The sequence below is a fragment of the Poecilia formosa genome, unplaced genomic scaffold, assembly GCF_000485575.1.
Source record: "Poecilia formosa unplaced genomic scaffold, Poecilia_formosa-5.1.2 Scaffold2219, whole genome shotgun sequence".
In the NCBI taxonomy this organism is placed as follows: Eukaryota; Metazoa; Chordata; class Actinopteri; order Cyprinodontiformes; family Poeciliidae; genus Poecilia; species Poecilia formosa.
The window spans coordinates 21,336-39,302 of NW_006802158.1; the positions used below are offsets into that span (position 1 = coordinate 21,336).

The 17,967-nt window shown below is 38.1% G+C and overlaps 1 protein-coding gene across 1 annotated transcript; it reads left to right on the forward strand.

The window, feature by feature from the left end:
* Positions 1–4,613: 4,613 nt before the first annotated feature.
* LOC103133061 (attractin-like) lies at positions 4,614–15,429 on the forward strand (the record flags this gene model as incomplete). Its single annotated transcript, XM_007544825.2, has 2 exons — positions 4,614–5,118; positions 15,346–15,429. Coding segments are annotated over exons 1-2 (329 nt in total), but the record flags the coding sequence as incomplete, so codon positions are not given.
* Positions 15,430–17,967: the final 2,538 nt, after the last annotated feature.

The following is a 17,967-nucleotide window of genomic DNA, read 5'->3' on the forward strand; positions in this document are numbered from 1 at the left end:
AACACTTTCAGCTTGTGCTCATGCAGAGACGTGGTTGATAGTTCCCTGGCACACTGAATGGTGTTGATAGCACTGGCTCATGTGCATTTAAAGTTAGCCATACAGGTATGAAGCTCACAGCTTCTCTAGATAAGGGTGAAATATCTCCCTGTGAGTCGAGGACAGCAGGTACCTGCACACCGTTAATTACCACTGTGGTGGAGTTGGACTTGGAAAAACCTCTGCAAACCAATGTCTTCTTAGGTGCCGTGGTGTAAGGTATTGCTGCCACTGTTTTATGAAGCTTTGCTACTTCCGAAATCAGTGTAAAAGTTGCTTCTTCACAGCAACACTAGCCGACTTTCCACAAGCTAGCAGACAAACCTTGTGGTTGGGGTCAAGCCCCTGCAGACTGTTTGGCTTTGCACACTGAGGTACGGTTGCCAACAAGCTTCTGAGTGAAATGAAAATGTTTTTTGAATTATTACTGATGCTACGGCAGCCCTGTTTACAGCACACTGTGAGGGTCTGGGCCCCTACTGCTGCCATTCATGCAAGCCTGACATAAATTTAAATTTCTGACAAGGTGTTCCCCACAGCGGGACAAAAAACATGATCTATGAAGGAGAACCTTCTTAGTCACTCAATCAGTAAAACTGAAATAAGTCAAAGTGTATAAATATGTAGACTCATGACTGTGCATAGATAATTATTTTGTATTTTCTTATCAAACAACATTTATGCAATGACTCTACAGTGTGAAATGTTGACCTTTGTGTTAACCTCCACAGTTCATCCTGTCATGTTGGATAAACTCATCTCTGGGCCAAACCCTGACTGACGCTGAGTTTTTTTTCCCAGTCAGCTGTGGACGGTGGAGTTTGGGTGTCTTCTGTCTGGCCAGACGTGGTCTCTGAGGTTGAGCTGGGATTTTTCTTCTTAATCCAGAGCAGTTAACTCTTTGGGCTCCAGACCACAGGAGAGTGTAAGTGTAGTCTAACCCTGACTTTGGGTCCAAGATTACAGAGTGAAGATTCTGAACCAAACTAGTTACGTATATTTGAAGCATGAGTTCTGTTTGCTTGTCCACCTGCATTGTTCATCCATGTTTAGCCTTAGTTTCAGTCTTTTCTTTTGATTAGCCTTTTTTGGTGTTTGTTTAGTTATTATTGGTTATAGTTATTCATGTTTTGTATTTTCTGCCTCCACTGTGCCATCTTTCCCCCTCTCTCTCCCTCAACCTGCCTTCTCCTCCGCCCTCACAGCTGCACCCAGTTATCATTCAGTCCCATGTCATCATTCCAGCTCTGACAGTTCCAGTCTCCTTCATTCCTCGCTGGATTCTTCTGTTACCTCCTTGTACCTGGTTCTCGTTTGTTTCTGCTCTCGCTCCCCTTGTCCTCCCTGTTGCTTTGTAACTCATTGTTTTGTTATTTTCTCATTAAATATCCACCATCTGTTCCCCACCTCCGCCTGCATTTGGGTCCAATCCTCACAACGACACATCATGGCCACACTGATCATTTCCACACTTTTGGCTACAATTTCCTTAGATATTATTTAGTGAAGATTTATTTTATCCTGTTAGCTAACTTCTTTTTCTTAGGTTTTCTGTTTTATTTTACTATTATTATTATTGTCATATTTACTATTGTTTTTTTTTTTAATCTTATTTTAAATCAATCCCAAAACACTGCACTGGCCGTCATCATTTCTTTGTCTGTGTGCAACAAGTTGATCCATGTTAGATTTATTTGGTTGGCCTCACTATCTGTCTGTCTCTTCTTGCACTAACTCAACACTGATCAGCATATAAGTGATATCACCAGGTCAGAATTTTTTTTTTTTTTTCTGACCTATGTACCACAAACACATGTCCTCTGTTACTGCTTTGAACCCTTCTGGTTACAGTTTCAGAGGTACAGAATATTCTGGCATTAGATAACACCACTGGCTGGAGGCAGAAGTTAAACTGGAGGTTAATCGAGGACGCATTACGGACACAAAGTGAACATTCAGTTCAGCTCACCAACTGTCTAAACCCACAGACAAAGACCATTACTTTAAAAACCAGGATTTGTTTGTGCCAGTGGGGCTGTTGCCTGGGGCTACGCTGGTGCCTCACATACAGAAGTATTAGTTTTGACTGAGCCATCAGAGGTTCAAATCCTGACCTTTGACCCCTTTGCTAGGTCTTTCCCCTCCCATTCTCTCTCTGCTCATTTGCAGTCTGATCACTGTGAGGGACGATTAATGTACTTTATCTTATCAGGTGTGATCTTTGTACAAAGGTCCTTCACAAAAACCTCAAACATGACAGATTGTTTGCTTTCTTCCCCTTATTTCTTCCATGTCATAATAATGCAACCTTTGACCCTTTATTCAAATTATGCATACATATTACTTGGTATTTTTATACTTTTTTTTGTGAAGCTACATGACTCAATTGCGTGTCACTTTGCTGCTGTTGCACCTGAATTTTCCCCAGTGTGGGACAATAAAAGATATTTCTATTCTATTCTTCTATCTCTTTAAACAATAAGGGAAACTCCAGATGATGATGATGTGGCTTTGGAAACTTCTGATAGGTTAATCAACACATTTGAGTTAGCTGGAGTCACATCTGTGGATGTGTTTTAATTCCACACCTGGAAGACACTGTTGTTTTTTTTTTTTTTGTAACGATGGGAAAGTCAAAAGAAAATCAGCCAAGATGTCTTCAAGAGAATAACGGAGCTGCACTAGTCTGGGTCATCGCTGGGATCAACTTCCAGATTCCTGATGGCGTCGCATCGATCTGTTCAAACAATTACATTCAAGTGTAGACATGATGGGGATGTCCGACCATCGTACAGCAGGCTTAACATGAACGGGTTTTGGTCTGAAATATGCGAACGCTGCTGCAGCTGGTATGACTGGTACCCTAACCACTCAGGGAGGAGGAAGACAATTACTTCACAAGAAATATTAAAAATGGCAGATTTCAGTTTGTGAATGTGCACATAGACACTGCTGGTCCCAAACGTATCTGACACCAAGCCCGTCTGGTGCTTTGGATTCTGTCAGCGGAGAGCGAAGCTGAGAGCGACGAGGGAAATGTGTCAAAGCTTGTTTGGCATTTCCACCGGGGCTGCCTGAGTCACTGCTATCATTCTTCTGATTGGTTGTTTGGGAAAAACTACAAGAGAGGTAGTTTTATCTGAAGTATTCTGTTCATCAAGTGAGTCTGTTACATCAGCCTCTAAATCTGATTATGCCTTTTGCTTTGTTTGTTTTTTTATCAGCTAAAAACAAACCCACTGCCTTTCAGATGAACTCACAATTATTCTTCTTCCACCAACTTTCTTTGTTCTAATTTGAAAAGAACTTTACATTTTGGTGACTCTCTCAACTTTACAAATACTGTGGAGCATTTCCTGACGGTTTCATTTTTCTGAGACCTGATTCCAATCATTGTTTTTGTTTCTTGATAGTTTGACTTTGTCAGTCAAGAAGTTAAGTTGTTTTCCTGCCGTTTGCAAAGTCCAAGTGCCAGTCAATCACTGTAAGATGGGAGATACAATTGAAACTGCTCATCATTTATAAGCTGGAATCAATAAACCTTCAAGAAAAATGTAATTGTTGAAACTGGTTTTTTTTTTTTTTTTCTGTTGACAAATAATTGAAAATAAAAAGGCAGCACAAAATGGCAAGTGATAAAACATATGGGTTTACCAGATGTTTTATGTTTTTATGTCTGGATAATAACGTATGATAATTGTTAAATTATATTGATTCCCCAGTCCAACAGATACTTATTCCTTTCCCAGTTTATAAATCACTTCCTCTGAAATATCACGTGAAATCAGAGAAATCAGATCTCCCTCCTACTCGCGACAGTTACAAACAATACCTAATATAACATTATAATATGTAGCCTAAGCATACATTATTTGAACTTGAAACTTCAGTGTTTACATGAAACTGTAAGCCATGAAATATTTTAGTTTGAAGACCTCCTCACTAAAATATTTAAAATGCAGTTCTCATTCACGTCAACTACATGTTTTTTAATTGAACATCAACAGCATAATCTTAATGTGTTTCATATATTTTTTTAAAATCTCAAAACTACTAAGTTGAATGTCGAAATTATGACTTTGTATCTCATAATTTTGATCAATCAATCAATCAATCAATCAATCAATCAATCAATCAATCAATCAATCAATCAATCAATCAATCAATCAATCAATCAATCTTTATTCCAGACACAAAAAGGTCCATAGTAAAACAAAAGGTAAAAAACAAACAAAATAAAATAAAAAATAAAAAAATAAACATGACACATTATTCACTGAGTCACAAATAAATGATGACGCCAATGATTCCACAGTCTTGAAGACTTATCAATTATGACTTTATCTCATACTTTGTATCTTATGAGTTTGAAAGAGTGAATGGTGTTCATATGAACGAGCAATGCAGGAGTACAAAGGAGGAAAGTAAAATTGTATAAGTAATTTTCTTTAAAATAAATAAATTAAAATGATGTGAGAAATGACACCGAGATTCATAGCGGAGTTATCAACCTGAAGAGACGGGATAAATTACCTGTTTTCAAAATAAGGGTTTCAGGCCACAGACGCTGCGTTGCGCATTTCCGTCGCCATAACGTCACTTCTGGACGTCAATATGCGGCTCGGTGCGGCGCTGGGAAACAGTCCCTGAAATGATGGAAACTAAGTAACCAGCGAAGCCTTTCCTTCAGCGAAGAGCCTCCGCTGTTTTACCTCCAGGGAAACGCTACAACCGCGTCGATAAAGAAGGAGCCCCCGCAGACTGACAGCTCCCTGGGTGGTTATCCCCCGAAGCGGCTGACCGCCTGCCTCAAGCAGCCATCTTTTGTGAGAGAATGTACGGGGCGACGCGGTGGGCCTGCTCGGGCTCCTGCTCTGGTCCCGGCCGGAGCTTGTTGATGCTCACAACCGCGCTGCTGCTCTCGGCCGTCGTGCTGCTCTCCGGGCTGCCGGGTTTCACCGAGGCGAAGGAATGCGACAAACCGTGTATGAACGGACAGTGTAACACCGCTACGGGCAGCTGTGTGTGTTTCTCCGGCTGGGTTGGGGACCAATGCCAGCACTGCGGAGGGCGATTCAGGTACACCGAGCACAGCAAACCGCTGGTTCCATCACTGGGGCCGGTTCAGGTGGTTTGTTCTGCGTTAGAAATAGCACACCGCTTTACTACTACTACTACAGGTTCTGTCACTATAACACAGGGACTAATGTGAAATGAGAGAAAATTAGTTTAAAAGTAACTTTGTCTGGACACAATTTAGCACACCAACAAGGCTCTCCGCTGAATATTGTCCTCTTTAAGTCTAAATCAAAATTTCTTTGATAAGTATTTATGTAGGCTGTTAATTCAACGTACTAAAAATAGCAAAACGTTAGACTATCACAACCACAAACGTCAAGAGTATGTTTTTAAGCTTTTATGTGACAGAACGAGATAAACCTATGAAGTGCAAAGAAACTGTGAGAACATCAGTTTCTTTTTTTTTTTTTTTACATAAAAATCAGGGGGACTAATGTGACATCTGTACATCTGCACAGTCATCTTTCACTGGAGTTGCAGCTGCACATCTTTTGGCTGAAGTAGTGCTAATGTGTCTATCCACACATTAGCATTTTTGTCAGTTCCTCTTTGCACAACAGCTCAAGCTCAGTCTGGATGAAGAAAGTCTGAACATCAGTTTTCAAGCATCCAAGCTCTTCTTTACAAGTCTGGTTATATGTCTGAAGTCTCTTACTTTCTGTAAGACTTTTTGCTCTTTATTTGGCTTAATTTGTCTTTCCATCAACTCCCAATTCATTGCATGATGCTTTCATCTCCAAGAAGCACTGCTGCGCTGATTAAAGCGCTCCTTTTGCAAAAGGCAAAAATTTAAAATTTTTATTAGTTGTGCAAAGCTGATGGAGATCTTCCCTAAGAGATGGGCAGCTGTATCAGCAGAGAAAGATGAGTCTAGAAAGCACCTCATTATGCCGCCTCATTAAGACTAAATCTATACACAAAAAATGTTTGTAAACGATTTCCCTTTGTTCTTTAAAATTATTTGATTAAGTCAGGTTATTACTCGGACTGTCACATAACATTTTAAAAAGATGCGTTGAAGTTTGGCTTTGTAACGTAATATGTAAAAAAATAAAAGTTGAGAAACTTTTTCAAGGCACTGATGTGACTTCTTCCAATTTCCATCTGAAGAAAGTTGGAGGGAAAAATAAGTATGCTCAGAATACCTCCAGGCACAAACATAATACTTAAAAGGCTTTACATTAAAGGGAGTGAGCGTATTAGGCCTGTCATGGTAACAGATGGGCGATAAATTGAATTTATTGCGATAAACGATGATATTGTTGAAGTCATATAACGGTAATGGTATAATAATGCAAGTACACCCTCTTGATGATCAATAAACTTTAATTTCTGACAAACATTTAACATTTGGATATTTAAGACATGTTAAATATCCTAAATGAATAAGTGCATCTTGGAGTTTCTGTAAACAAAATTGCCCTAAAAAAAACAACAACAAGTTGAGACCAAAACACCAGACTGGAGCCTTTTGTCGTCCAGTTTTTTGGTAGAAAGAAAAACAATTTCACAAATGGAAACGACCTTGCTTGTTCTGACATCATCATGCGATTAATTGATTTATTGCGTCAGGCTAATACGCGTTCTGTTTCCCGCGAGCGTAAGTCGAGGTTGGACAATATTTACTTGACGATAAAGCCTTTGAGCTGTGTGGAAACAGCTGCGAGTTACAGTTCATAATGTGGTGGTAAACACAGGAAACGCTCACAAACTGTCCCCAGTGTAGGATGTGGAACACAGCAGCTCCATGTTGACGTCCTCTCATGTCGTCGTGGTAGAGCAGAGCGGAGTTAACTTTCCTTTGGGATCACTAAAGGTTTTTAAAATTAAAAACAACCTTTTATTGTCCCAATAAGGGGAAATCAGGTGTAAAGGCAGCATCAGATATAATAATTCACACAAAAAAAGTTGTAAAAGTGTTAAAAACAATGTATGTAAAAACCCACATTAAAAATAACAAATCATAATATACTGTACAAGACTGTAAGAGAAAATACTGAGCAGTTCTTAGAAAAAAATCAGACTCATGATCCAAGGAATGTCGGTTCACGTTCCCAAAAAAATGTACATGATATTCATGTGTATTGAGCATTAAAAAAAACAGTCTTATTTACAATACAGTATATACCAGTGGAGAAAAACAGAAGTGGAAATTTCATTAAAATTGAGTAAAAATGTAATGTACCACACCATGTATTTCTACTTTGATATTAAATAAATTTCTAAAAAATAAAAAAATATAAAACGGTGCAAATGATTGTGCAAGGATGCAAACACATTGATTTTATTTTATTTATTTTTTATTTAAGAGCAGTAAAAAATACATTATGGTTTCACTGAGATGGGAAAAAAATAATAATAATCTGCATCACTTGATGACAGCTTCATTCATATTACTGACTGCTTTGGACAGCATTGTGCCTCTCTGAACATCATCCCACCGATTCGACACAAACGAGCAGCAGAGTAAGAGATCAGCTCTTCCCCTCGTTTACTTTCTCCGGACCCTGAACTGAGTCGAACATGGAAGCCAGTCTTCCTGATTTTGCAGCGAGTTAGCGCGTCTTCACCGGCTAAGTGGCGATTCAGCATAGGCGCCATCTTCCTCAGGTTTAATTTGCTACCTCGTGTCATGCTGCCTCAGCACATTGCCAGCCTGTTAGGCTGTAAAGTTGAACCCGTGTAAGCCATGCCATGTTGTGCTGTGTGTGGCTCAGCAGTTGGACGGCGAAAAGGAAGCCCAGCCAGTTGTTGAGGGTCGGTGCTGACTGGACGGAGCGGTTTGCCTTTGGTCATGCTTACACAAAGAAAAATAATAATAAAAAGAAAAGAAACATGGCTGAAACTCTACATGCTCAAGGCCACCAGCAAGAGGGGTTTGGTAAACCACAATCTTAGATTCGTGGCCCTTTTTTAACAGAATTTTCTCACTTATCATCTGACTGCATAATCGTATTTACCAGTTTATAATGTCTGGTATCCGTGAAGCGCTGGTCTGCCAAAAACCGATTCAGATTTGTCGCTCTGAACTCTAAAAGGCAACAGAATAGTTTCAATGTCTTATTTTGCGTGCTAATTAAAATTTACAACCCAAAAAGACATTGGTATTTTTCATAACAATCAAAGGTCGACAATAAAACAAATCAATGATTTGAAGCAAACTAAAAAAATAAAGCTGTCTCTAACTGTGTCGTTGAAAGCTGTGATAAAATTCCACAGGTTACGATGCAAACATAACCTTATTGTTAATCTGTACTAACAAACCCAGCGGGAAAAATAAAAAAAATGTCGCAGCATAATTCCCTTTGTTCATCTACAAGCAGGGCTGGTTCATATAGGCCAAAAATAAAATCTCAAATTTTGTCATTCCAAGTCTGACTTCCTATTTACAGGAGACAGAACATATTTTTAAAATTGTATTTTCTCTCAGTCAGTGCCGTTGTGAGTTGTACAATGGCAAATTTTGGTTTAATTTAGAGAGAATAATGCATTAAAATTAAGTGAAAAAAGTTGTTTGAGATTAAAAAACTATAAACTTGGAGATCTGACGTGACCAACTTTCTCCATGTGGTTCTTTCAGAACAGGCTCAGTTGTTTTCACAATCGTTTCAAAGTGTTGCTACTGATAGTAATTTAATACTGAGGTGTTAAAAGATTAAGTATTTCTCTATCTGTAAAACTGACAGCAAAGTATATCACAAGTTTCTCAACATTCCTCGTTTAATTTTTTTATTTTTTGTTCTCATTAAAATTACTACTTCATTCTCCTAATATTACGATGTTATTCTGGTCCTATGGAGATTTTATTCTCATAATATTCAGATTTTATTGTTGTACAAATTCATTCTTGTGTCAATATGACTATCATTTTAATATTCTGACTTTAATCTTGTAATTAAAAATAAGAGAAATCTCGACTTGGCCCTAATGTTCTGGCAGAGTTGACCTGAATCAAAAGTCTAAATAAATAGAAGCTGTAAAACATGCTTATCAAACAAGATGATAGACCAAAAATCGGATTAAGCTATAAAATCGATTTTATTATTTATAGATACAAAGTTTATACAGCAGTCTAATATTGCTTTTCTGTAACGGTCCACCATACATTTCATGTAAATTAGCACCAGTGGTTACATTAATGTTTGGAGAGAGCAGTTGGTATTATGCAGCTCTGCAGTTAAATAATTTCACTTTTATCTCACTGAGTTCCATGTATGGTTTAATAGCACTTCTGGTGGTTTGTGTTAATGCTAAACTAGAGGGTTACCTACAACTTGTACATCCTCTGTTTTTAAACTTGCTCCTCTAGTTCCTCTACATCTGCAGGGTTTCCCACAAATGTCCCTAATTCATCATAAACTTTGAGATAGACTCTTTAAAAGATAAAACAGAGCAATGATGTTAAGGTCTTTCTCTCGCTTTGGCAGTCTTTAAAAAAAAAAACAGCTGACCTTTTGATTGTCGAATAATTCTTACATTTCTGTGCTTCCTCGCTTAATTTTTAAAGACCTCGATTAAATTCAGTAGCTTTATCACTCAGTTTAATCATCCGCACTGAAGAGTGTTACTAGCACCTCTTAGTTTAGGTACAGACATTCATTGATCTGAAAAAAGATTGGCTCCCTCCCCGCCCCCAATCTCCTGAACAGCCAATCACCGATTAGGATTGGTCAGTTCCAATCGTCAGGTCATTTTTCCAAGGCCTCTCAAATGGCCCAGTTTGCCAAAAACAAAAAAAAAAAAAAAAATAATAATAATAATGGGCCTGAGCGACTTAATATGAAAATCTGAACTTGATGCTCTATGGCTCTGAAATCAGATTTTGAACTTTCTGTTTCTAAAACCTTTGTTTGTGCTTTGTAGGGAAAAATTTATGAAAATTCCCCTTCACTCCTGTTCAGAAACTTTTAGTTCTTCCTACCCACTAAAGTGTTGATATTGTGACCGAATTCCCAATAAGAACCTAGAAATGCACGGCACACACTCCCCAATGGAAAGTCTATCAGATTAAGTCAGCCAATTCATTTGGTACAAGCCACATTTGCAGTCCATGTTCATTATATACCTATTTTAGTTAGGCTAATTATCTCCAAGTGGAAGGGTAAACTCTGTATTTTTTTTCCCCACTATGTGTTTTATCATTGGCATTGATTTAAAAACTGGTGGCTTTTCAGAGGGGAGCCTGCTGTCTGGCTGTATTTAGCATACAGACAATGCTACCATACAAAGCTCAGGAACCCAGACTCATGGAATACATTTTTGCTGCTTTAGATGGTTTCCTGTGTTACTTTTATTAGTTTTACTCCAAGTTGTAGCCATAATTATTGCTTGTAATGCTGATACCCAAAGGCTGAACAAATTAAATTATAAATTGTAGCAACAGATGTCGGCTCTGTCCTTCTTGGTTGGAGCCAAAAAGCACTCCCAAGGGCAAGCCATGGCATTTTTATTAGTACGAGAAGGTTTTGTATAGAGTACTCCGTTTAGACGGATTGAGGTCTTGAGTCGCTATTCTTTTGCAGACAGACAGATTTGTGAATAAGGTCCTTGTCTGTGCAACATAGAGCCAGTGTAAGCCTCTGACGTGTGTTCTCTTACGGACACTATCTCTGATTCTTTGGCTTTCTAATGTAATTAATGTGAAACTGTGTACCAGCGCGATGAGCTGAAAGAGTTTTGCGTTTGTAGAATTTATGAAAATGTCGTTTTTTGCAAGGCACTTCAAAGAAACAAAGTTTCAGGGTGCCTGGTTGAGGTTCTAATCTGCTATATGTATGCTAACGATGGGTTTCATGGTTGACTTTGTTAGGGGCGGAACATACAGCTAGAAACCTACCGACACAACCTGTCTTTGCCGTCACTGTTACAGGTTTATAAAATAAACCTATTTAAAATAAATAAACAAACGATGCTTAGCCTGCCAGGTAAATCCTTGCGGCCCGCCAGGCTTATAATACACAAACGGAAACTGATGTGTTGGCATGCTAACTTTTTGAACTTAGAAAAATGCAACGCTTATCATAATGTATTCTAACATCAGGGAATTATTAAATATTGTGACAAAAAGAGAACACTTTAGCATTATCCTTAATGCAAACTGTGATCACCTATTGGATTGCTATATTTCTCTGTTGTCAGTTAGCACAGATAGGCTAGCATTAGCCTTGGATATGCTAGCATTAGCCTCGGTTATGCTGAGGCTGGTCATTTGCGATTCGTATTTTCTTTCCAGAAAATATTATCAAGAAAAAAACGGTTGGCATACAATATCTGTAAGTTGCACCAATGTGTTTATTTGTATTTTTTTTGACAGTTTTCTGTAATCTAACTTCACATCAAGCTCAAACATTCTGTATTATATATAGCTGAACTTGACATCCGATTGAAACTTCAGATACGGCAGATGATAAATCAGATCAGAAACCACCTTCTGGTTTCTGATCATTTGATAATCCTATCAAATGCTTCAGTTTCATTTTCGGTCCCAAACTAATTGAAGTTTTGAACATTCCAGGCAAAACCAAATGAAATGATTGAATTTCCAAACTCTGATTAAATTTTAGTTGTGAATGGTATGAAAAGATGAGTTTGTTTCCAAATAAATAAAGTCACACTAAAATGTTTCTAATTAGCAGAAATCTTTAGAAGCTTGGCTTTTATAATTCTGAACCTTCATACGATGGTTTGTAAGAACTGCATTTAACATCTGGCATCAAAATTTCAGCGTGGCCGTAATACGGAGGTTTTAAATTTGTCTAAGATTTTAACCTCATGTGTTAGTTTGATTAAGATGCTTCAAATATTTTGAAAAAAGCCAATGCTGAGTTAGAGATAATGACATCTGAAAATTGTGCTTTCTCAACTTACTAATCTAAAACAACTGGATCTTAAACTGCTAGTCTAAATAAATTCATTTCACTAATTATTAACCATGGATTACAGTACTAGCTTGTAGCTTACCATGCAGTCTGCCTCTCTATTCCCATCCAGAGCAGTACATGATGTATTGGTTAGCTGACTCAGTTAAAGTTAAGTGGGTCAGCCAAAGCTGATGAGTCGACAAACAGTTTAATTGCTGTCGTATCAGATTTTGTGTACTGATTACAATTGTGGTTGTTTTGTTTTATTAAAGGCACCACAACATGTTATTCTTCAATATCTGATTTTTTCTTGATGTAAAGTGAAAGCAGATAAAACAGGTTTCATAATTTTTTTTCTGGTTAGCTTTAGTACTTATCAAAGTCATAATGTTCATTGAACATTTTTAGATTTTTTTTCCTTTCTTTTATTTAGTCGTGCAGTGCACAGCTAAATCCTTCCCTATTTCCTTGACTTTGGGAAATCAGCAATTGGACGATACTTGTCTGAGCAACCAGTCTCATTTACTGTCGCACAGGTCTGAAAATCAGCCACGGTCCACTTCTGTTGACAAGAAAAATCGGTTTCTGACCGAAATCAGAATTGGCAGGTCAGGCCTGAAAACTCCAACTGGTGCACCCCTATTATTTTTCATGATAAACATAAATTGATTTTAATTTGGTTTTATGGATGTAAAATTTACGTCAAGTGGTAAAAGAGGCTTCATGGATTGATGGACCAAAGGAGAAAATTCAAACCATCTGACAAAAGCAAATGAAGTGGATTAGCAGCGTCTGCTAGCAACTGATGGCATCATCCAGTATTGTATAAATTCCCCAATATTTACTGGGTACAGTCCTTTTAATGTATCAAAATGTGGAGAAGGTAGACTGGAACGGCATGTATTGTTGAGCAATCTGTGTCAGTAGAGATTGTGTTTTTTAAAATAAGTGACAAGAACGGTGTTAAAGAAGCTGTGTGCTCGCTGCTGGGTGGCACATTGGGATCAGGAGTGTCTGAAGCCGCTTTTTGTTTGAAGGAGCTCAGCTTGTCTGCGAGCTGGGAGTCCCTGTATGCCCCTGAGAGCTGTGATTACCGGCTAACCGCTGAACTGATACTCACATCTTTACCTGCTCTCTCAAAGCAGTTGGTAAGCTGTGAACCTGTGATACCAACTCAAGCCGTCAGCAGGATTCTGTTCTCTCTGCCTTCATTTAAAATTTATTTTCTTATGTGTGATCATTTCCATTTGGACAACAGCCGAAATTTTGAGAAACATTAGGAAAACACTTTTGCGTGTTTTCCTTGTTCTGAGTGAATGATTATTATTTTTGGAAACAGTTTCAATAATCCATTTTAATTGTTTTTATTTTGGAGATTTAAGATGTTTTCCAGTTACAGTGTTAGATGTTCTTTAAATCTTTTCTTATTTTTTGATTGGGTGTACTTACACTAATGAGCCATTATTATAATCACTAACTGAAAATGACCTCAAAATGACAATATTATCGTTTATTGCAATAATTTCTGGGACGCCTGACTAAGTTTATTATGGTGACAGGCCTTCTTATAAGTACTGCAGATACTACAACCACAAAAAAGGAGAAAATTCAGAGAAAAAACCCCCACAATTTTTTTTTAAGTTTACATCTACGATGTTTGTCACAAGATACAGCATGGTAGCCTTTAGTGCAGTGCTGTCATATGTTTGGCATTCTCTTAAAAACACCCTTGCCAATGGACTTTGAGCCTCCCAACCTAAACAACTGCCTGCTACTGTTGACCTGTCCCTTTGTGGCTTTAGGAAACCTTTCACAAACAAGAGGTTGCAGCGCACTTGTTGCCTAGATATGAATAAAGTAATCTTTCACCACACATGGCTAGAACTATCAAAGTTTCTTTGGTTTCCAGAAGCATATCCTTTAAATCTTGCAAGATCTGTCAGAATAACATCTGGTTTCTGAGGTTTCTTGAGGCTGGAGGTGTAATCTTTGGGCCGAGTCACTCCGTTCGGCAGTCGATGTGTGTTCTCGGCTCGGCCGTCTCTGCAGACTTTAAGGTGAGACTGTTGTGGAAAACAACGGTCTGGGGCGCGTCGGCGGGCTCGCTGTCGTTAATGATTACGCTCTCTCGCTCCCCAGAGTGGGCGAGCTTCCCTCTGCTGGCAACAACAGACCGTACTGTACAATTACCAGCGTTTGTGTCATGGCCTCCTGTAATTTGCCGTGAGGTTTAATCATCTTTACTCACTCTGTGGCTCACTCATCCACTACCTGAAGTGACGTGTGGCAGCAGAAGTTGGTGTTTACCTGAACTCACTAATCTGCTGGCCAACTCTTGTGCAACAGTGCAAAGTTTGTTTGGTTTTCTTTTTTGGTTTGTTTTGAGGTTTTTTAATGCTGTAATGTGACACGATATGCACAATTGTTGAAATGTGGAACTATTTGTAGCTTTTGGTTATATATTTTTCTTATTATACAATTTTATTACTTTTAGTATCATATAAAATGGACATTGTTGAGCTTTACATCATATTAAGTTATCCCCTCATTAAAAAAACATACCTGAATGTTGCCTTGATTCTTTTGTCCATGTTTGAGAAGTTCTTTAATTTCCATGGCAACCATTCAGCTTAGCAAAACACCTGGGTGGTTCTAGCTCCGCCTTCAAGACGTAGCTCCTCCTCTGAGCTGAGCTTTTGGCCCTCCCCCGCTTGTCTCCTTCAGACTAGCCAGCAGCAATTAGCAAACACCTGGTGGGACTGCACATCTGCTGAGCTGATTATGGGAGCTACTTCTCAGTGCAACGTTGGTAAAAATGTTGTTTAAGAGTTAATAGAGGAGCCATGTTGTGATGACTTCCTGAAGGTGGAGCTTCAGAAAGAGCAGGAGCTTCTTAAAGAGACAGAGGCCCAATTTTAAGGTGCTAAATTACAAAGTCACATTTGTTTTAAGTCATATTTGATATACACAGCATATTCATAACAACTTTAGTAATGTGGTCGATTGTGCTACAACATGGCATTAGTACTACAAAATGCATTATACTGTCTCTATAACGTAGTTTAATTCATGCAGTATTTTTTTTTGTTTTTTAATTCTTAGAGGTTTTACCTTCTGACCCACTTCCAAGTGGCATGGATAAAACTAAACGCGTACACAAATTAATGAAAATAAATTAATTAATCAAAAATAAATACATAAGAAAACTGGAAAAAAGTGGAGGGAAAAAAAAACCTAGTAAGCCGCAGTTGGTCAAACAACTCGTATACATAAACTTTGATCAGGTTTTTATTTTATTTATTTTTATTTTAAAAGTCTATTTATGGATTTAAATGTATTCTTTTTTTCTGTCTCATTTCTCCTCCAGGCTCACAGGACCGTCCGGTTACCTGACTGACGGCCCAGGAAACTATCAGTACAAGACCAAGTGTACCTGGCTTATCGAGGGACAGTAAGTACAGTGCAAACTCTCCATCATTAGGCCAGCAGCCACAGTGCCTGAACAAAATACTCGTATCATTTTAACTTTTTTTTTTGACTTTTTAAAAAAAAAAAAAATTTAATTTGTATTTAAATTTTTTATTTGGAAAGGCAAGTTACAATTACATTGTACATTTCAGCTTCCACCACAGCAGAAGTATGAGAAGGAATAACACAAGCCAATCCAGGGTTTTTGTGTAATAACAAAACATCCAAAACAGAAGAGTGAGCGAGGGGTTGGAGGGGTTTTTTGCCACAGGAAATGATAGTTTTCAAACTGTTTTCCAAAAAATATCAGCAAATGTGGCATGCATTTGGATTGAGGCCTCCAGAAATATCTTTTGCTACAATTAGAGTTGAAAACATCTTTAATTTTCTTTTTCTTGATCCTCAACATTGAAGCTGCATTGAAGACTAAAACTAAAATGGATTATTATCCCTGCAGTAGAGGGTACTTTTTGTTTTCACAAATGGAAAACAAGGTTTCATAAATCACAAACTGTGTTTTCAAGAATATATCTTCGGGGTAGAACAGTTCTGTCCAATTTCCACCCATGTGAAGTGTTTTAGATTACATACTTAACCAAAGGTTGTACAGACTTGAGTTGTTAAAAGTTAAACATTACTGTTGAGATAATCTTACAGCATGAACACCATTTCCTGCTGTTGACACCCGCTCCAAGGGAAAGAAGAACATACGGTAACCACATATCACATCCGATAATGTTGGTAAAGATTCCAAAGACATTATCGCCAATTACTGCCATAGGTAAAATTATGCACCACACTGTGACTTTAATGCAACAATACGTATCCATTTGGAGTTGTCACAAAGCCCCGGTGTGTCCTTATGCGTCTGTGTTGATGCTCCTGCACTGCAGTCGTGCTGCTGCTGAATGAGAATCAGATTTTCCTCTAACTTGCTAGCAGACAGACAATGAAAGCATAAACTTAAAGCGAAACTGTCACCAAAACTTCCTGGCAGTTCTATAAACAACATGAAAGTGGTTCTGCTCCGTGCGACATAACAATAAAACTCGCTATCAACATTTTTTTTATGACTTGCGGTGTCAACTAATCCTTGAAGCGATCCATTTTTTTTTCTTTTCCGATATCTGAAGTTTAATATCGGCCAATACCAATTGAATACAGAAAAACAGTGCTGAATTGACTTTAAACATTTTTTTAAACACTTACATAAATATACTGAATTATTTTTTGCTAACTCTGCACCAGAACGGCACACTTAAATACACCAACGGCTTCACAAGCGGTTGGTGTATTGACATGTTTTTCATGTCAAACACGAAAAGCAACTTTTAATTTGTTCAGTCAGTGCAGTTAGGAGGAGAACAGCCAATGGAAAGTGAAAAAGGAAACTGAAAATGACCAAAACAATATGCTGGCCAGCTTGTTCAAACATCAAAAATAAACTGCAACAAACATTCTGTCAAATGGTTCAGAAAGTGCGATTAGGAATTTTGAATTTAATGTAAAGCTAATAAAACAGCATGACATCGCTGAAATCACAGAGCATAGAATTAGACTGAATAGATCTGTCCTTATGGATCAGCACATAGTCAATACCTGATCTATAATTTTTTTTCAATATCAGGATCGATGCAGATATTAATATCTGATCGGTTCGTCTCTACTCCCCAACTTAACTTTACTTCCTTTGGTGTTTTTTTATGACTTGATGCAGTTAAACTGAGTTCAGTCTTACTACACTGCATTGATAGCACAATGTTAACCATGTGCTGTTGTTTATTAAATTGCTAAATAAATAAACATGTCATAATATTGATTATAATATTGCATGATTTGTTCTGCATGGTCTTTCTGCATAGACCATGCATGTTCTCTCTGGATACTCCAGCTTCCTGCAGATAAGAGACATTCATGAGCATTCTTCCTCTCTCCCTCTGTTTTGCCCAGTAATGGATTGGCAAATTATCCGAGGTACACCCTGCCTCTCGCCGATGACTGGGTGAGAAAAGCACCTGCTCCCCCACAGCTCTGGACACTTCCATGGGTGGATGATTTGCTCAGTTTGTTTTCTCCAGTTTTACTTGCTTGGAGTTTTTTTGGGGGGTTACATAATCTCTTTGCAACGTGTGGAGGTGGGCTCTACTGCTCGGTTCCACTCTAAAGCCTGGGTGAAGTACAATCTGCTGCTGTCAAGTGGGGCTGAACGACATGGCTGAAAAATGTGTCACAATATAAGGGTTTCATCGTATCATTCGATACTGATCAGTTTTTATTTGTTTTAAATATATGAAATACTGCCACACTGGTGTTGGAAACAGGTTTTTTTTTTTTTTTAACCAGCTATGAAGCATGGTGGCGAAACATGAAACTGCTGTGGCGCAGGTTACTCAACAGGTTGTTGCTAGGTAACCAAAGACGATGACATAAAAGTTGAATCACATGCGATATGCCAATTCAGACTGAAGACATTTTGAAAACAAACGGGTTAGTACTACATATGGAAGTGTCTCAAATCTGA